Source organism: Protopterus annectens, chromosome 6.part1 (assembly GCF_019279795.1).
Source record: "Protopterus annectens isolate FY-2018-M chromosome 6.part1, PAN1.0, whole genome shotgun sequence".
NCBI lineage: Eukaryota > Metazoa > Chordata > Ceratodontiformes > Protopteridae > Protopterus > Protopterus annectens.
The window spans coordinates 43,532,960-43,552,636 of NC_056738.1; the positions used below are offsets into that span (position 1 = coordinate 43,532,960).

Consider the following 19,677-nt stretch of genomic DNA (forward strand, 5'->3'; position numbering starts at 1 on the left):
CTTTGCCCCTCTAAGGAATTGCCTAAACAAAGGCTGAGAAAATAATGGTGGGTCACAGTCAAAGTGAGCAGAAATTGCTGCAGCATGAACCTTTATAGAGGAGAAGGACAAACCTTTGTCCAATAACTCAGTAAGGTATTGAAGCGTAACACTTAAATTAGGTTTAGAAACATCAAAGTCCTTTGCTGTACTCCAAAATAAAAATCTCCTCCATTTATCTGCGTAAACTTTCCTTGTACTAGGCCTTCTGGCCTCCAAAATAACATTCAAAACTTGTTGTGGAAGCTGAGACCCTCCAGGGTTTAAAACAGAATATGCCAGGCTGTCAGATGTAGAGAATGAAGTTTGACATTGAGTAAATGACTGTTCTCCTGAGACAGCAGGTGAGGAATCGAAGGCAAAGGCCATGGAGGCTCCTGTACCAGACTTCTCAGTAATGGGTACCAGTGCTGTCGAGGCCAATCTGGAGCTATTAAAATCATGTTTGGCTTGTCCTGTCTGACCTTCAGCAGTACCTTTGGGAGGATAGGCAGAGGTGGAAAGGCATACACGTGAAGATTGCTCCAATTGAATGAGAAAGCATCCACTTTCCAAGCTGTGGGATGAAACCTTTTTGTGCAAAACTTTGGCAGCTGGTAATTTAGTGGAGAAGCGAACAGATCTATGTCTGGAGTTCCCCATAACACTGTCAATCTCTGAAATACATGAGGATCCAATTTCCACTCGTGGGGATCCATAATTTGTCTGCTCAACACATCTGCTAAGGAGTTCTGTGCTCCTGGCAGAAACCTTGCCTGAAGATTTAGCTGTAAACTGAGAGCAGTCTCCCACAAAATCATTGCTTGTCTGCATAGAGGATAAGAATGTTCCCCTTGCTTGTTGATGTACCACATGACAGTTGTGTTGTCTGTTTGAATCAACACCTGCCCTGGAAGAAGTAAATCCTTGAAAGCTATCAATGCAAATTGGACTGCTAACATCTCCTTCAAGTTGATATGTAGATGTTGAAGTCTGGCAGGCCACGTGTCTTGTACCCATTTTCCATTTAGATGAGCTCCCCAAGCTTTGTCTGAGGCATCTGTCGTTAAAATCTGACTCGCCTCTGGCCGGGTCACAGAGAGTCCCTTGTTTAGGTGACATTCCTGAGCCCACCACAAAAATTCCTTTTGAATGCAAGGTATTATCTGAATGACAGTGTCCAAATCTTGGCAGTGCTGTGTCCATACATTCTTGAGATACCACTGTAGCTTCCTCATATGCAGTTTGGCATTGGGAAGTACCAGAATACAAGATGCCATGAACCCCAAGGCTTGAAGGACTGTCCTTGCAGTCAGCCTGGACTGACGAGACAATTGGTGGAAGTAAAGAGAAAGATTCTTTTGTTTGTCCGGGGTCAAAAAGGCCATCTGGGCTGCTGTATTCAGTCTCACACCCAGAAAGCACATGTCCTGAGAGGGTACTAGACTGGACTTTATTTCGTTCACAGAATACCCCAGGCATCTTAACACTGCCATCACATACTGTAAATGATGAAGTTCGTCCTTTTCTTGGGCCAGAATCAGGCAATCGTCCAAATAAGGATAGATTTGTATTCCTCTTAGCCTGAAGAAAGCTACCACTGGAGCCAGAACCTTCGTGAACACTCTGGGCGCAGTAGATAAGCCAAAGGGCAATGCAGAGAACTGATAATGTGAAGTCCCAGCCCGAAAACACAGATACTTCCTGCAACTGGGCCTGATAGGAACATGAAGGTAAGCTTCCTTGAGATCCAGAGTCACCATCCAGTGATCTTTGCCCAGTAGAGGTAAAAGCTGTTGTAACGTCAACATTTTGAACTTGGGAATGTCCAGATATGTGTTGAGGATAGATAAGTCCAAAATTGGTCTCCACGTGTTTCCTTTCTTTGGTACTAGAAACAGGCGAGAATAAAATCCTAGGCCCACTTCTGGCAGAGGGACCGGTTGTATGGCCCCTATTTGAAGTAGTAGAGAAATTTGTTTGTGAGCCTCTAGTCTTTGCTGAGGAGGAACGTCCGGCATGCCTTTGAAAGGAGGCAAGGTATGGAAATAAAACTTGTAACCCTGGTGTATGATATCCAATACCCATTTGTCTTGGGTAATCAACATCCAATTTTCCTTGAAGAGTGCTAACCTTCCTCCCAAAGGTGCTGCCAGGCAAGAAGGATCTGGCAGCTGGAAAAGTAGGTCATTGGGCCTGTTTACGAAAGGACTGGCCCCTGCCCTCACCCGAAGATTGTGCAGGTGAACTCCCTGTTCTAGGCCTGAAAGAACTCTGAGCTCTGCCCCTACCACGCCTAGATCTACCCCTAGACTGAGAATCATAAGAAGGATACGCCCACCCCTTAGCAGGCCAATTCCTACTAAACTTGGAGGCTGAACTTGCAAAAATCTTTAACAGCCTGCATAGACTTAGCCTTGTCTTCCATTTTCTTCAAGACTGACTCCACAGGTGAACCAAACAACACATCAGACTGCAAAGGAGCATCCAAAATCCTTGTCTTAACATGGTCAGATAAATTCTGATCCTTCAGCCAGGCGTGCCTGCGAAGAACTGAGCCAGTGGCAGCCACCCTAGACGAGGCCTGCACAGCATCAAAACCACACTGTAATGAATGCTTACCCACCTGTTCAGAGACATGCACCAACTCTTGTAATTCTTTACACTCAATGCCTTCCGCCAGAGCATCCACCTTAGACTTCAATTGAGAAAGAAGAAAGTTTTGATATTTCAACATATGAAACTGGCAATTCAAAGCCCTCATAGCTAAGGTAGAAGATGTATAGACCTTCTTTCCCCATCTATCCAAAGCTCTGGCTTCTTTATCTAGAGGAACCGGATTTTTACAACAGAGGCCTTGACACCCTTAGGTCCCTGACTAATAGTTTCTGGGTCCGCCCTAGGACTCTTATAAAGATATTTATGAGCCTCAGGCACGCTGTAATACCTATCCGGTTTAACAGGAGCAGGAGGCAGAGAATCAGGATTAAGTGAAGCCTCTGCAAACACATCTTCCACAACATCCAGAACAGGGGTATAGCCAAGGGCCTATGCTGGGGTAACAGCAAAATTCCCTAAGCCTTTTCCGAGAATCAGAGAAGTCCTGACCTTCCCACTTAAAATGTTCCCTCATAGAATGAAGTGTCTCTGAAAAGAAAAATCCTCTGGAGGAGAAGCAGAAGGAGTGGAATCATCTGCATCAGAATCAGAATAAGGAGAGTACTCCTGCAAGTCTTCAGCTGAAGACTCTGAAACATCCAAGCCTGCTCAAAACTTCCCAACTCTGGCTCCACCCTAGGCCTCTTATCAGGAGGGGGCAAAGAACCTCTAATCAGAGTAATCAAATCTTCTGCCATTTTAAGCATGTGCTTCTTAGGCACAGACCCTGTTGAACTAGGAGTGACACCAACAGAAGCTAAAACTGGCCTGCCTCTGGGAGAAGCCTTGGAAACAGAAGGAGAAGGCCTAACCACCCTAGGAAGGGAGGGGAGTACAGTAACTTGAGAAGCCCCTTCAGCCTGACCTGCCTCCTGAGAGACCACCTCCTGCAAAATCAAAGTCTCCCCCTGAGACTCCAGAGAAGTCTCCGCCGGAACCACCGGTTCCACTGAAGCCTCTAAAGAACCGGCGTCCGAACGGACGACTCATCTTGCCTGGGTTTAACTGCTTTGTCTTTGCGCTTCTTCGCAGAAGCGGGCGCCGGAGAATCCGGCGGCATATTATAATTGCACCGCTTCCCAAAGACCAGCCTAGCACAATCTAACCTTCGCTTAATAGTGCGTTTATTGAACCTAGCACAAAAGCGACACCCAACAACGTCGTGCTCAGGCCCCAAACAAGGAATACACAAGGAATGATAATCCCTATGCGGTATCTGTTTCCCACAAGAAATACAGTTATTCACTTTTTCTGACATCCGGTAAAACACTGAGGCAAGAAAAAACCAAAATATTCCCCAACGGGGTACTTAGCCAACTTGGATTCGGTCTGAAACTCCAAATTCGAAAAATTTCAGAACGCCGAACGGCACTTGCAATGCTGCTTCTGCATCGGACCATGCGGCAAAAAAGACTGAGGAAATGACGTCGGTCATGCGCTTTTGTACCCTGACGTCCTGATGTCAGTTTTAAGCGCCTCGACCGACGTCAGCCTAATACTTTGGTATTCGGGCCGACCGAGGACAGCGGACTACCCATATGTAAGGACTGCAGCAATGTGAGATGAAGAACATCTAGATCTGCACAGTACAGTTCTTTGGAAAAACTAAATAGGGTACTGATTTTTTCCTAAAATCTATGCGTCACAAAAGGGAAGTGATCAAAGATGATCCAAACAAAAATGAAACTGAACGCTATCCACACAAAACAACATAATCTCACAAATATATACAAAAAAAAACCACACCACATATATAAGAAATTGCGTGGACAATACATTTAAACTGCAGATGTAAATAATTTTAAGAAAAGAATAGCAGTCTTACCGTTTCTAACTGACTGTGTACATGCTGGACAATGAGATCCAGAGCTACAAAGTTCTCACCACCTATTGTTCCAAGAAAAAAGTTTTATAACATTTGTAATCAAAGAAAACATTCATAAATCAAAGATACAGGTAGTACAGCTCCTTCAAAGTTAAATAAACAGATATATTCTTACCATATCAGTTGGTCTATGCGGGGACCCTTCTTGCTGGGTCCTTCAATTGGGTTCATTCCCTCCAGCAATTTGCAATCTGGAGTTTTTCCTTTAAAACTCCCATTCTCAGTGCTGGTAGATGTCATGTATAAACAATGCAAGTGCACCTAAATCATTGATCCATGACCTGGCCACTTCATCCCTAACAGAGACATGAACCCTTCAGCCTCTAAGTTGGATCCTCAGCTATCAAAATTTTCTAAATTCTGTCTGGATGCCCCTAGTCCAGTTCTTCAAAATGAGTCTGAAGGTGCAGCACTGCAACAATAACTGTCTGATCACCTACTGCTGGGTTACAACTGTGCTTTCCACAGAGTTATGATAGACATAAATAATGGTTGCATGCAACTGAAAACATTTAAACAAATCGTACAGGTCTGTATCACGTCATAACATGCAAGTTAACCAATGGCGGGATAGAGGATATTTCTCTGTGTAAATGAAGAACTTTTTCTACCTGAAGGCACATGGCTGTCAAGGGAAGGATTCTTAGCAGCCTCAGTCATTCCTGGGAATCCTGAATGAAGACGTTATGACATCATGGTCTACATTACAAGACAGATTTTCCCCTAAATGTCTGTAGCATCCTTAGTCAGAACCTGAACAGCTTCCTGTATTGCAGAGGGCCCCGATAACCTGTAATATGCATTTTTCTTGGCCACCTCAGGGAGCCTACAATTAGGTTTCTTCCCTGCATTTTATAATGGGGTATAGGATCAGTGGGAAAGGTACATGGTCACAGGATGAAGAAATGTATCCACTGCCACCTCCTCCCTGCCCTGCTGTACCAAGCAGCACACAGTGATGAATGCATTCTACCATGATTTTCATAGGCTTTGTTTAATTATGATCGTCTGAATTTGAAATACTAAGTACCCATAACTCCAGAAATGAGGTATGAAAACAATTCAGAATCCAGCTGTTCATTTACCAATACTAGGCTACAAACTGCTGACAGAACTATGCATATATGTATATGGTTCATGACAAACACACCAGAAGGATATGACCATGAAATCCCTTGCTTGTTACATCATCACAAGAAAGGCTTGTCAGAATGAATAAGTGACTCCACAAACAACTCTGTCTGCCAAGAAAACTGTGTGCAACTCAAACTGGTGATGGGGAAGCAATGACACCTGAACTATGTGGCAGCCAAGCTGAGCTCCCCACCTCTTTAGCACAGATCCTATTATAGAGACGTACAACTTTTTTTTTTTGCAGAAATGGGAAGCCCTACAGAAAGGTTGTGGGTGGTTATCTACCACTCTAGAAGTGACACCAACAAGATCGATGAACATGTGATGGCTCTGCAGTTACAGACATCTAAGTCCACTGCAAAATACCCATCAGGAAGGAAATGGCATCTACTACACCCAGAAGAAAAGTACAGTTTTGTACCTACCATTAATGTAGAAGTTCGAGTGTATACACTGCTGCAATCATTACACTTGCGTTATCCTGCCGTCAGGCGGTTCCCCAGTTGGCCTGAGTTCCAAAGTCTTGGTCCGGTGTCGGTTGCTGTCGCCTCCTCCCTGACGTCAGTGCGACAGGGGTATATAAGATGCAGCCGACGCCATTTTCTTCAGTTTTTCTTGTCCCAGATATCAGGTGCCTCCAAATAGGTAGACAATTCCAATTGCTACTAAAACATACATAAGAAAAGCAAAAAACAACTTAAAGCTACCAGCAAATACTCCCCATAGGTAGTAAAGGGTAGAAGACATAGGTACGTACCAGCCAGTAAGAGGGGAAGGAGGGAGGGTAACCTGGACTGCAGCAGTGTCTACACTCGAACATCTACATTTATGGTAGGTACAAAACTGTACTATGTTCATCGTGTTACACTGCTGCAGTCATTACACTTGGGTAGAATCCCAAAGCTGAGGTAGGGTGGCTGGTTCTATAAGGCATTAAGGGTGGCTATAAGGCCCTGCAGCACTGCAGTGGCGAAGCCAGCTCTGGATTTAGAGTATAGAGGCAGATGGTAATGTTTGGTGACAGTATGTACAGAACTCCAAGTTGCTGCTTCCAAAATATCCTTGGTAGGTACTCCTCTGAGGTAGGCAGCTGAAGTGGTTGTTGCCCTGGTGGAGTGAGATCTAATGCTGCTAGGTACAGGTTTTCCATGGTACGTGTAGCAGAAACGTATACAATGTCCTATCCATTTTGAAATGGCTTTTCCCTGTGCTCCTGCAGCATATGCTACCAATAATTGCTCAGATTTTCTGAACGCTTTGGTTTTGTCCAAGTAGAAGCGTAACTGCCTGCGAATGTCCAAAGAGTGTAGTAGTCTCTCTCCTTTATTCTGTGGTTTAGGATAAAAAGTTGGCAGGTGAATAGTTTGGTTTAGAGCCACACTGGATACCACCTTTGGCATAAACATAGGGTTAGTTCTTAAAAACACCCTGTCCTGGTGGAAAATGAAGAAAGGTTCCACTGCCATTAGTGCCTGTAATTCTGAAACTCTTCTTGCTGATGTTATTGCCAGGAGCAGAGCAGTTTTCCAAGAGATATATTTTAATTCTGCTGTGTTAGCTGGCTCAAAAGGAGGTAAAGTTAGTGTTTCCAAAACAAAATTGAGGTCCCAAGTTGGAGTAGGTGCTCTACGGGGCGGTCTTATGTTTTTAGCCCCTCTGAGGTACTGTTTTAACAGAGGATTAGAGACAATTGGTGGATCCGTGTTGTAATGAGCAGAGATGGCAGAGGCATGGATCTTGATGGATGAGAAGGAGAGGCCTTTGTCCAGCATCTCAGTTAAGTATTGTAGTCTCTGAGGAATGTTTGGGACAAGAGGGTCAAGACTGTGAGCTTGGTTCCAGGCACAGAATCTCTTCCATTTATCCGAATAGGCTTTCCTGGTACTTGGCCTTCTGGCCTCCAGAATGACATCCATAACAGCTTTGGAGAGAGGCATTGCTTGCTTGACTAAGGAATCTTCCATGCAGCTAGGATTAAGGTCTTTAGCTGGCTGTGTAGTATTTGATTGCTGTGCTGAGTCAGCAGATGTGGGATATGAGGCAAAATCCAGGGTGGTTCTTGTGCTAAGCTCCTTAAGATTGGGTACCAGTGCTAGCGTGGCCAGTCTGGTGCAATCAGGATCATCTTTGGCTCTTCTTGCCTGGCTTTTATGGGTACCTTTGGCAGGAGAGGTAGTGGTGGGAAAGCGTATACTTGTAGGTTCTCCCAGCTGAATGAGAGGGCATCCACTTTCCATGCTTGTGGATGGTAACTCCTTGCGCAGAATTTTTGTGGCTGGCAGCTTATTGAGGATGCAAAACAGATCTATGTCCGGGCTCCACAATGTCTGTGTTATCATTCTGAATATTTGCGGATTCGATTCCCATTCGTGGGGATCCATGATGTTTCTGCTTAAGTCGTCTGCCAGTGTGTTTTCTCTCCTGGCAGGAATTGTGCTTGCAGATGAACTTGAAGGTTTATGGCTGTGTTCCACAAGGTCATGGTTTGTTTGCATAGGGGGTAGGAGTGAGTGCCCCCTTGCTTGTTTATGTACCACATAACTGTGGTGCTGTCTGTCTTTATCAGTAGTTGTCCTGGATGCAGCAGGTCCTTGAAAGCTATAAGGGCATTTTGTACAGCTAGCATCTCTTTTTGATTGATGTGAAGATGCCTTTGTTCTGCGGGCCACGTGCCCTGAATACATTTGCCTGCCATGTGTGCTCCCCAGGCATAATCCGATGCATGTGTTGTCAGGGTTTGCCTGGCTGTGGGTTGTGTAAAAGGCTGTCCCTTGTTGAGGTGACAAGCTTGAGCCCACTACTGAAACTCCTGTTGAAGGCAAGGGATTAGTGGTATAACTGTTTCCAAACTTTGACAGTGTTGAGACCATACATTCTTTAGGTACCATTGTAGTTTCCTCATATGCAGTTTGGCATATGGAATTAGTAGTATGCAGGATGCCATGTAACCCAAGGCCTGCAGAATTTTTCTTGCAGGGAGTTGGGTCTTTGTTGCCATCAATTGAAAGTATTGAGTCATTTGTCTTTGCTTGTCTGGCGTGAGATAAGCCATCTGGGCCGTTGTGTTCACAAGCTGGCACCCAGATATATAATCTCTTGTGAGGGCACTAGTTTTGATTTCTTTTCGTTTACTGTGTACTGCAGGCAACTTAGTAACTTTTTTACAAATGCCAGATGCTTTAAAAGAATGTCCTTGCTCTCTGCTCGAATCAGGCAGTCGTCCAGGTACGGATAAATTTGAATTCCTTTCTGTCTGCAAAATGCAATTACTGGTGCCAGGCACTTTGTGAAGACCTTGGGCACAGTAGATAAGCCAAAGGGCAGTGCAGAGAATTGGTAGTGCATTGAACCAGCTATGAATCTGAGGTATCTTCTGCAGTTCTGTCTGATAGGGACATGCAGGTATGCCTCCTTGAGGTCCAAAGTCACGAGCCAAGCTTTCTTGCCCAGCATGGGAAGAAGCTGCTGTAATGTCAACATTTTGAATTTCGGAACATCCAGGTAAGTGTTTAGAGATGAAAGATCCAGAATGGGCCTCCAGGCTTTGTCCTTTCTGGGTACCAGAAAGAGTCTCGAGTAAAATCCTTGTCCTTGCTCCTGTGATGGTACCTTTTGAATAGCTCTAATATCCATGAGTGCTGTAATTTGTTTTTGAGCCTCTGCCCATTGATTTGGTGGCAGATTTGGCATTCATTTAACCTTGGCAGAGTGTGAAAGTGGAACCTGTAACCTTGAAATACAATGTTGAGAACCCATTTGTCTTTGGTGATCATTTGCCAATTGTGGTAGAAGAGTGCCAGTTTTCCTCCCGGGGGGCTGTCAATTGGGATTTGTTTGGCAGCTGTAGTGGGAAGTCATTGGAGCTGCTTTTTATATGGTTGGGCCCTGTCTTCCCCTTCTTTCTGGCCTGATGCAACCCATTGTCGAGGCCTATAAGGACCTTGTGTTTGACCTCTACCTCTTGGATGTCTGTATCTTCCCCTTTGAGGTCTGTCTGTAATTGGAAAGGACCAATTCTTAGTTGGCCAGTTTCTGCTAAATCTAGGAGGCTGAACCTGTAAGAAATCCTTCACCGTTTGCATAGATTTTGCCTTAGCCTCCATTTTCTTTAATACCTCCTTCTGCCTTAACTCCAAATAACACATCCTGCTGCAAAGGTGCAACCAATAATTTTGCTTTAACATGATCTGGTAATGTATGTTCTTTTAACCAAGCATGTCTTCTAATGACAGAGCCTGTAACTGCTGCTCTGCAGGAGGCCTCTAGAGAATAAAAACCACATTGCAAAGCATGCTTTCCCACTTGTTCAGCTGCATGCAATAAATCCTGCATTTCTTTAAAATTAGGAGGATCTGATTCTGGAAGCATTTTCTGTTTTAACTGGGACAGTAAAAATTGCTGATATTTTAGCATGTGAAACTGGCAATTTAAGGCTCTCATCGCTAAAGTTGCAGACATATATACTTTCTTTCCCCATCTGTCTAATGCTCTGGAATCTCTGTCAGAGGGGACTGGATTCTTGGCTGATGAGGTCTTAACTCCTTTGGGTCCCTGAGAAATAGTTTCAGGGCCAGCTACAGGGCTTTTATACAGAAATGTATGTGAGTCAGGGACTCTGTAGTATCCGTCAGGTTCAACAGGGGCTGGAGGTAAGGAATCAGGATTTAAGCTGGATTCAGTATACACATCATCCACAATATCCAACACTGGCGGAATAGCAAGGGGTCTGTGTTGAGGTAATAAAAGGAAGTCTCTGCGCCTTTTCTTGGATTCTGAGTAATCCTGGCCTTCCCAGTGGAAATGCTCCCTCATGGTACGCAGGGTTTCCCCAAAGGAGTAGTCCTCGGGCGGAGAGGCTGATGGAATGGATTCCTCAGCATCAGAATCCTCATAAGGGGGTAAAGAGTATCCTAGGTCTGAGGATGAATCAGAAGGGATGGACACCTGGTCGGATGAATCATAGTCTGCATCCTGTCTAGGCCTTTTATCAGGAGGGGGATGGGACCCCCTAATCAGAGTGATTAGGTCTTCGGCCATTTTGAGCATTTGTTTCCTAGGCATGGAGGCCTGTCCTGGAGAATGCTGTATTTGTTCCTTTGATTTTAAAGGAAGCTTAGACTTAGCTGAGGGTTTAATGCTTAACTGAGTAGGTCTGAAGACACCCTCTGAAGCTGTGGGTTGCTCAGCTACTCCGGATCCCTCTGAAAGGTTAGTCTCGGTAGGCTGAATAACTTGTGCATCCGAAGGCCCAGCCATCTCCACGTGGGAGTCAGAGGTGGCCTGTGGTTCTAGAGAAGCGGTAGTCAGGGGCTGCGAAGGCGCCTCACTGAAAACCGGAGAACCGGCGACTGGCCTAGAAGAGGCATCGTCGTCAGTTTTAGGTCTCGGATGCCTATCCTTGTCTTTGCGCTTTTTGTGTATTCCGGTCATCGGAAGTTCTGACGGCATAGTATAATTTAATTTTCTACCAAAATAATGTTGGGCAAAAATCAAACAGACGTTTAATAGTGTGCTTGTTAAACCTAGTACAAAACAGACAACCAGTGATGATGTGGTCTGGGTCTAGGCATAGGATACAACAGGAATGGAAATCCTTATGAGGTATTTGCTTCCCACAAGAAATACAGTTATTAACTTTTACTGACATCGGTCTGAGGCAAGAAAAAGGTTCCCCAACGGGGTACTTAGCTTTGTAGAAGACTTCGGTTCTGGATTCGGAATGAAAATCTCAGGAGACGGCCGACTGGCACTTGCGAACTGCTTTTGCTTCGGGCATCGCGCGCCAAGAAAGACTGAATAAAATGGCGTTGGCTGCATCTTATATACCCCTGTCGCACTGACGTTAGGGAGGAGGCGACAGCAACCGACGCCGGACCAAGACTTTGGAACTCAGGCCGACTGGGGAACCGCCTGACGGCAGGATAACCCAGGTGTAATGACTGCAGCAGTGTAACACGATGAAGATCAGGATCCTTACTGTGTCCTCAACCAAACTGCCAAAGTTATGACTTCCTGGGTTCTCTCCATGGGCTGAACAGGCAGTACTGAGAAACAGTCCAGCTTTATACCTACGAAAATAAAATCTTCTGAGGTGAAATCAGAAAGGAAGGACTTCTACCAGAAAGTGCAACCTCACACCTACCCAATGAAGAGACACTTCCAATGTACCCTTGAATGAGGCCAGCAGCAGCCAGGTGTCTAGGCAGGGAAATACATGAAAAATCTTCTCCTAAGGCTTTAGCCAGTGTTTTGTTGGGCAAGGGAGTACTGAGGAAAGATCAAATGGCAATGCTGTTTACTGAAAGGGATGCCAGACAAAGCACAGAAATTTGGTGTGCAGACTCCAAACTTGATATCCCAAACTGGAAAACAGAATCCAATAGCAACATATGGGTACTGTACAGCAGCAGAGGATATGATTCTCTGGACAGTCCGCATTCAGAACTGGATACACTTGACATGCTGTCTGATGACACTGAAGTCCGTGGGAAACATGTCCACTCCTTCAGAATGATGAAGACCCAAGAGTACAACTTGTCGTCTATTTTTGAGTACAGGACAATGCCAATTGCACCCCTTTCAGTAGTAGAGCCTGACCTGTTCAAAGAGCCCCACTGTGATTATTTGGCCTCTAAGCATAATCCTTTCTAGGAAGAACCTAAGAACATGAGGATAAAGCCAAAAGGACTATATCAAAAATTTAATGTTCTAAGCCAGGATGAACTTTTAAGAAACCAGTCCCTTAAAGGCAGCCCCAGACTGCAGTCAGGACTGCTGTATTTGAGTTGGCAGTTTTCCTCTTAGAAGACATGGTCAGAACTAGAAAACATGGTCAGAACTAGAGAGGATTAAGACTTTGTGATGCTTAAGAGGCTTCATTGAGCAATAACGTGGCCTTTTCCCCCCTCTTTGAGGCTGGCTATACCTGCAGTGGGGGAGGAACAGGGTGGTTCAAAGGAAACATAAAGGCCCTCCACAGTAGTGAGTGTTAGCTTATTCCTCAAGAAGTGCATCCACCAGAACATGGCAGGCCTGATTAATGGCACTTCCTCCATGAATTGCACATAAAAACTGAGTTCCTCTTTAAGAAAGGATGGTCTCAGACATGATTTCCTGTCTAGGCACAAACCCAAGACTTCCTTAATCACATCATGTCACAGCACAATCAACATTAAAGTAGGCAGCCTAGCAGCCTATTGTGTAAGTTGCAAAATAGCTCTTCCTCAAGTCCATTGAAGTTCAGACTTGGAGAGATCAGCTTTCCAAGGGTGTGATTCACAAGGTGAGAGCTTGGACAGCCAAGGTAAGGAGATGACGACTGGATACACCAGTAAGAAAGAGGAGTACACAAGTCCAAAAATCCATATTTTGCCTTCCGACAACAAAGTAGCATAATGATGTAGTCAATGGGATCTTTGCTAGCTTGATAAACTCACAAATATGTCGATTCATAGATGACTGGTTAGGGACTTTCTCTGTTCTGCTACAAACTAAAATGGTTCTACGTTCTAGAAGGCCACAGGAGCACAGCCCTGCTTCAAGGCAATCCTAATGGAGTTTCTTTACAGGAGGAGACTATACACCTAGTCTGCCCAGTAAGTGCATTTAACATTCGACCTCTTCCTCATCCCTAGCTTCCATCTCCCTCTATCTTCACCTGTCCCATGCCCACTAGTATGCCTCTGTGGATACCCTCTCCACTACCATTTCAGACAGTATATTCCAAGGATCCACAAACCCGCATGTATACATTTATACTTTTCAATCAATCAGTTAGGTGGGGTGGCCCACAAACTTTTCAGCCACGAACCAGGCTTGCACAGCAATAAAAGCTGAAGAAAGCAGTTACACAGAATGCTGTATCAAACCATTTCAGTGAAATAATTTTGCCTAATCTCTCATCACAGTGCATATATGACATTCACACAAACGTTGGATTATAATGAAAACTAAATACCATTTCTTCTTTTCCATTTGTCTTCCATTTCTACCTTCTCACCTCCTTCATTTCATGTCCTATTCCTTTATCACTTCCGTCTTTTCTCTCCCTCCTCCTTAATTTCATTACTCCTCTGCCAGTTCCTTCTCTCGTATCTCTCACTTGAATCTCTGGCCCATCTAATTTCCTACCTACTCATGCTGAAAACTCCACCTTAGCAACTATTTTTAACCTTCTTACCACTAACATTATTAGCCCCATCCTCTTTTCTAAGTCAAGAATTAAGATACACATCACACATACTGTAATGTGTCGTGCAGCAAATTCTAAAATTAATCTGGTCAATTAGAAATATTTTTATGCTTATTACTGTAAACAACTGTGTTAAACTGTCACATGCCTGGTGTAAAATTTGTATTTTGTATTTATATCGCTTAGAGTTATAGGATCTTTTCTCCCCAGGACTCCTCTGAAAAAGGAAAATTAGCCTTGTTGGACTTTCCTGGTAAACAAATGTCAATCAATAAATAAGTATATGATTAGAATGTACAGATATATTGGACTGAAAATATTTACAAATGAAATTCATATGTTCATGAAATTTATAGGTACAGTACTTATAAAATTAATAGTTCTACAGGTGTATTTAGAGTTTTAGATTCCTAAAAAAAAAATCGTAAAAATCTACTGCCAATCAATAGCAGACCGGAGTTCCGCTGTGGTGACCCCTAACCGGGAAAAGCCAAAAGATGCAACATTTAGAGTTTTAGATTCCTGAGGTAGGGAATTCCATGTTGCAGGTCCTATATGGGAGAAGGCATTTTCACCTATTACACTTTTAAACTGGGGCCTGATGACCATGACATCATTACTTTGGTTATGTCTTAGAAGGTATGGCTGTTCTCCAAGAGAACTTTCAGATGACCAGGGAGTAGTACGTCCCCGCAATGTGCCGCTTGTTCTACTCTCTCTCTCTCTGTCCCTCCTGTTCAGAGCAATCCCTTCACTTCTCCCTGACAAAAGTCTCCCACTTTCCCCTAGCTTCTCTTACCTCTGTTCACATCTTTTCCTCTCCTTCCTACACATCCTTCTGACATCCCTTGTATTTAAAAGGGTATCCAAAAACAGCAAAATGCACTCAAGCTGTGGGTTGACCACTTGCTGTCCCTCCAGTCATGAAGCACTTTTGTAATATTAGGGGTCTGCAAACACAATTACCAGACTTTCCAGGTTGGCATAATGGTTAAGGTCTTCATCTTTCATGCACAAGGTACAAGGCTGGATCCTGACTTCTGACCAATACCTGTTTGGAATCTGCATGTTCTCCTTGTGTCTCTGTGGGGCTCCTGCCACCTCCAAAAACATATTGATCATTTCCAGCTCACACTCACCCAAAAATGGAGATGCTGGCAGCAGCATAGACTCTAGATTGTGCCCTATACGGGAAATATTATATACACCAAGCACTTTGGGCATCTACTGTGGTGTGCAGTATCAAGACAGATCACAGACTGCACACTGTGGCAGGGCTAGCTAGCCATTCTATGGTGAAAAAATGTGGTTCTACGTGATTCTGTCATGTTGGCTAAAGTCTACAACTGGGCATGGGTATTTGGCCCCACCTACTCCAACTTATAACAGGGATTCATGCTAACAGTGGAAGGCGTGCTTAATGCCCCTAATGGCCAATGTGTGCCTGCCATAAAGCCCAGCAGCCCTGGGTTGCTGGCTGGCCGGTGTCCAGTTGCCTAGCTTAGGTTACCCAGAATAGCTCCACTGAGCAAATTCTGGACATAAAGGCAATCAACCTTCCCAACACAACTAAGAATTGCTACACTCAATGTGGGTTCACTGAAAGGACAGAGCTTGGAAGTGGATGACATGTTGGTAAGAAACATCGTAGGCATCTGTGAGACTAGATGAAAAGGAAATGCAGCAAAGCCACTTGGTTTGGGATCCAGAGTCTACTACTCAGAAAGAGAACAGACTAGAAATGGTGTGGAGACTGTGGTGAAGGACAGGCTTCAGAAGGCAGTAAGGGATGTCATCAGAATTCAGTCAGACTCATGGCAATCAGACTACAGCCTAATGACGGAGGTATTCATAATCTCAGCCTATGCCCCACAGCAGGATTGTGACAATGAGGAAAGAGAGTGCATTCAGACAACAGCTGCACGACCTGTTAGATAAAACAGGACGAGAATTGGAGATAATGAGTGACCTGAATGCAAATACTGAGACAGAAGAGGATAAGCCGACTGCCCGAGTCCACATGGGTGGGGCAACAGGAATAAAGGAAAGGCCATTCTAGACTTCTGTCTAGCAAGTGGCATGATGGTAGCCAATACATGGTTCAGCAAGAGAGAAAGTCACAAGATCACATACAAGACTAAGCAACATGCAACTCGGGTACACTTCTTCATAGTAAGGAAAGGGCACTGGGATAGAATCAAAGATTGTGAAGTAATCTCCAGTCAAACTGTCAGCCCACAACATAAACCATTAGATGCCACAATCAGCTGCAAGCAGTGGTCAGAGAAAAGTTCTAAGGTCAACAGAAAACAGATTGAAAACCTGGAAGCTGACTGGAGAGAAAGCACAACAGTTCAAGGAATTACTCAGGGCTCTAGGACTTCAACAAGAGGAGGAAAGGAGGTGGAGTTGAAGAATAGCAGTGCCTCAAAAAGTACAGTTGTGTATACTTACTATAAATGTAGATGTTCGCGTGTATTCACTGTTGCAGTCATCACACTTGGGTTATCTGCCTGCAGGTAAGCCCTCAGTCAGCCCAAATACCAGTGTCTTAGGATTTCTGCATCGGATGCTGTCGCTTCTTCCATGACATCAGGTCATCAGGGGGTATAAAACAGGCAGCCAACGTTATTATATCAGTTTTTCTTGACCCAGATGTCAGGAGCCCCCCAAATAGGAAGCTATTATATAGGCTCATAGGTAGGTACTAGGCTATCTGCCAGAGGGCATTTATAAGCCTAGTCAGAGTGGGTCAGCTTTAGCTGCCCCATTGACTAATTAACTGAGCCTATGTCAAGAAGAGACAATGAAGTGATCCCAGGGGTGTATTTTCTGTTACCCATCCACTCGTCAAGGTTTCTCTTGAATAGCATTAGTGAGGGGCTCTGCCTAATGTAGTTAGGAATTTTGTTCCAAAGCATGGGGAGTCTCTGACAGGACTCTATCCCTCCACCATGTTCTATTTATTGTTGTGGCGAGGTTTAGCTCACTAGAGCGAGTGGCTCACAGTGACTTGGATTTCTTTAGGTGGAGCATGTCCATCAATTCTGAGTTGGACATGGCTTTGTAAGTCAGGCATAGATCACCTCTGAGTAAGCAATAAGCAACTGAGTAAGGCTGGAGTTTTTCCAGTCGGGCTGCATAGGACATATGTTTGAGGCCAGTAATCCTCTTGGTGAGGTACTTTTGTGGTCTTTCCAGCTGTTGGAAGTGTTTTGTGAGGTACCTCCCAAATGGGGTATTGTAGTCTATGATGGGCCTGATGAGTGACAAGTAGAGGGGCACTATAACCTCTTTATTTCTAGATGCGAACCCTTTAGTAATTAGATGGCCTACATAGAAGGATTTCCTAACTACTACGGCAATATGATTGTCAAAGGAGAGATTACTATCTACCTGGGTCCCCAGATCTCTTATTACCTCTTCTGTACTAAGGGGGCTGCCACCTATGTGGTAATTCATGGGTGCTTTGTTTTTCCCCAAACGGGAGGACTATGCATTTTTTGGCATTAAGCTTGAGACCATGACTTTGACATCAGGTGTCCATCTCAGTAAGGCCCTTTTGGAGAAAGTCCGTGTCAGCCAGAGAGTCAATTATGGCTCCCAATTTGCAGTCATCGGCGAACTTGATTAGCCACAGTCCTCCTGTGTTTGCCATATACTTCTCAGAAGTACAGGCAAACAGTACGAGTCCCAGGACCGAGCCTTGTGGGACACCACTTGTGACTAGTTTAGAGTCGGACCTGGAACCCACTATTCTTACCGTGTGAGTTCTGCTGTAAGCCAGTTGGCAACTCATCTCATGACGTAGGGGTTTATGTTCAGGCGGGTGAGTTTTTCTACAATTCCCAAATGGGGAATGGTGTCAAAAGCCTCAGCGAGGTCAAGATAGGCTGTGTGAACTACCTTCCCCTCATCTATGGCCTTGGTGACTGTCTTGAAGAAGTCAACCAGGTTTAGTAGGCATGATCTGCCCTTAACAAAGCTGAACTGGATCGGGTCAAGTGTTTGGAGGTTCCCAATGTCTTTGTTGAGTTCCATGATGATGCGCTCGATAGCCTTGCAGACCAGGCTAGTCAGGCTTATGGGGCGATAGTTACCAGGGTCAGTTGTGGCCCCTCCTTTGTGGAGCGGAATAACCATTGCTGTGTGCCATTCTATGGTCACATAGCCTGAGGAGAGGCTGAGGTTGAACAGTGCATTTAGGTGGGAGGTTAGTTCGTTCTGTAGTTCGTGCAAGACGCAGCCTGGGACACCATCTGGCCCCATTGATGCTGTGCTTTTGGCTTTTGAAAGGACTGTTTTCACCTGTGTTTGTGATTTCCGGGACACTACACTTTTCCGATATTGTTGTGGGCTTTTTTGGGGGTGAGAGGGGGGGGGGGTGAAGTTTGCGGTGAATCTATCTGCCAGGATGTTGGCAATATCAGTGGGTTCAGTATATTTTGCACTAGCTCAGAGCACATCTGCGAGTTGCCACTTAGACTCTTGACATAGCTAAAGAAGACTTTGTGGTTATCTTTTGAATCCTTGGCTATTTTTTTTCGAAGTTAGCCTTGGAGGATTTTATGAAGGACCTTAGTTTCTTACTGATAACTGATCAGGGATGTCTTTCCTTCTTGGGATTTGCTTTTTCTCTGAACTAGTTTCCTCCTTCTTAGAATTAGGCTTAGAATGACAGTTACACCAAGCAGTAATAAATACAACTGAGTACTGTTAAGATGACGCAAAAGCAAAATAAAGTAGGAAGAAACACAAATTCAGTAAAAGCAGATAAAAAAAAGAGAAAAAAATTTTTTTTTTGAGTGAGCAAATGAGATGGGCCCAGGAGGAGTATCCAAACTCAAATTTACAAGAGGGGCGAGCAGTTTCAAAGCCACACAGATTAACACCAAAACGAAAGCAGGGAGGGTGGGTGGGTAACTAACTGAAAAAACAGAGCCACAACTTCCAGCTAGATAGTATTCAATGCAACACAAATAAATCAATTTAAATGCTGGAGTTGAAAAAAGTGCAGATAAAGATTTACTTAAATTCACTTGTACATCCAGTTGATAGCATGTATGTCTTAGCTGGCCAAAGCTCAGAGTTTAAACAGAAAATAATCCAAAATGTGCCACTTATATAAGGCAGAAACCGAATAACAATGAAGTGAACTACCCCCACTTATCACTGGCTATGCAGGAATTCTAACAAGCATTAACTGAAAAAACAGAGCCACAACTTCCAGCTATATAGTATTCAATGCAACACAAATAAATCAATTTAAATGCTGTATTATTTGAAAAAAGTGCAGATAAAGATTTACTTAAATTCACTTGTATGTCCAGTTGACTGCATGTAGGTCTTAGCAGGCCAAAGCTGAGAGTGGGAACACCACCAGTAAAAAGTAAATACCACTACCATTAAAATTGGCCATAAAGATGAGAGATAGAAAGGAAAGAGAAAACCAGGTGGCTGGAGGGAGGGAAACCAGGACTGCAACAGTGAATACTCTCGAACATCTACATTTATGATAAGTGTACAGAACTGTGCTATGTTCTTCGTGTTTCACTGTTACAGTCATCACACTTGGGTTGATTCCCAAAGATGAGGAAGGGTGGAGGCAGTCAAGAAGTGTTAGGGATGGCTAGCTAGCCTTGTAAGACCGCTGTAGCAAATCCAGCTCTGGATTTAGACAAAATAGGTAAGTAGTAATGCTTGAAGTGAAGGTGTGCACATAACTCAGGTTGCAGCTTCCAGAATGTCCCTGGTAGGGACTCACCTCAGAAATGCTGTAGAGGTGGAAGTA

The 19,677-nt window shown here is 44.2% G+C and overlaps 1 protein-coding gene across 1 annotated transcript in view; it reads right to left on the reverse strand.

Annotated features, from left to right (window-relative positions):
- LOC122805378 (uridine-cytidine kinase-like 1) overlaps positions 1-19,677 on the reverse strand; it is a 1,023,926-nt gene that overhangs the window by 585,251 nt on the left and 418,998 nt on the right. The window contains exon 7 of the mRNA XM_044075479.1: positions 4,502-4,563. Within this exon, the coding sequence (XP_043931414.1) occupies positions 4,502-4,563 (62 nt within the window). The remainder of the gene's footprint in view (positions 1-4,501; positions 4,564-19,677) is intronic.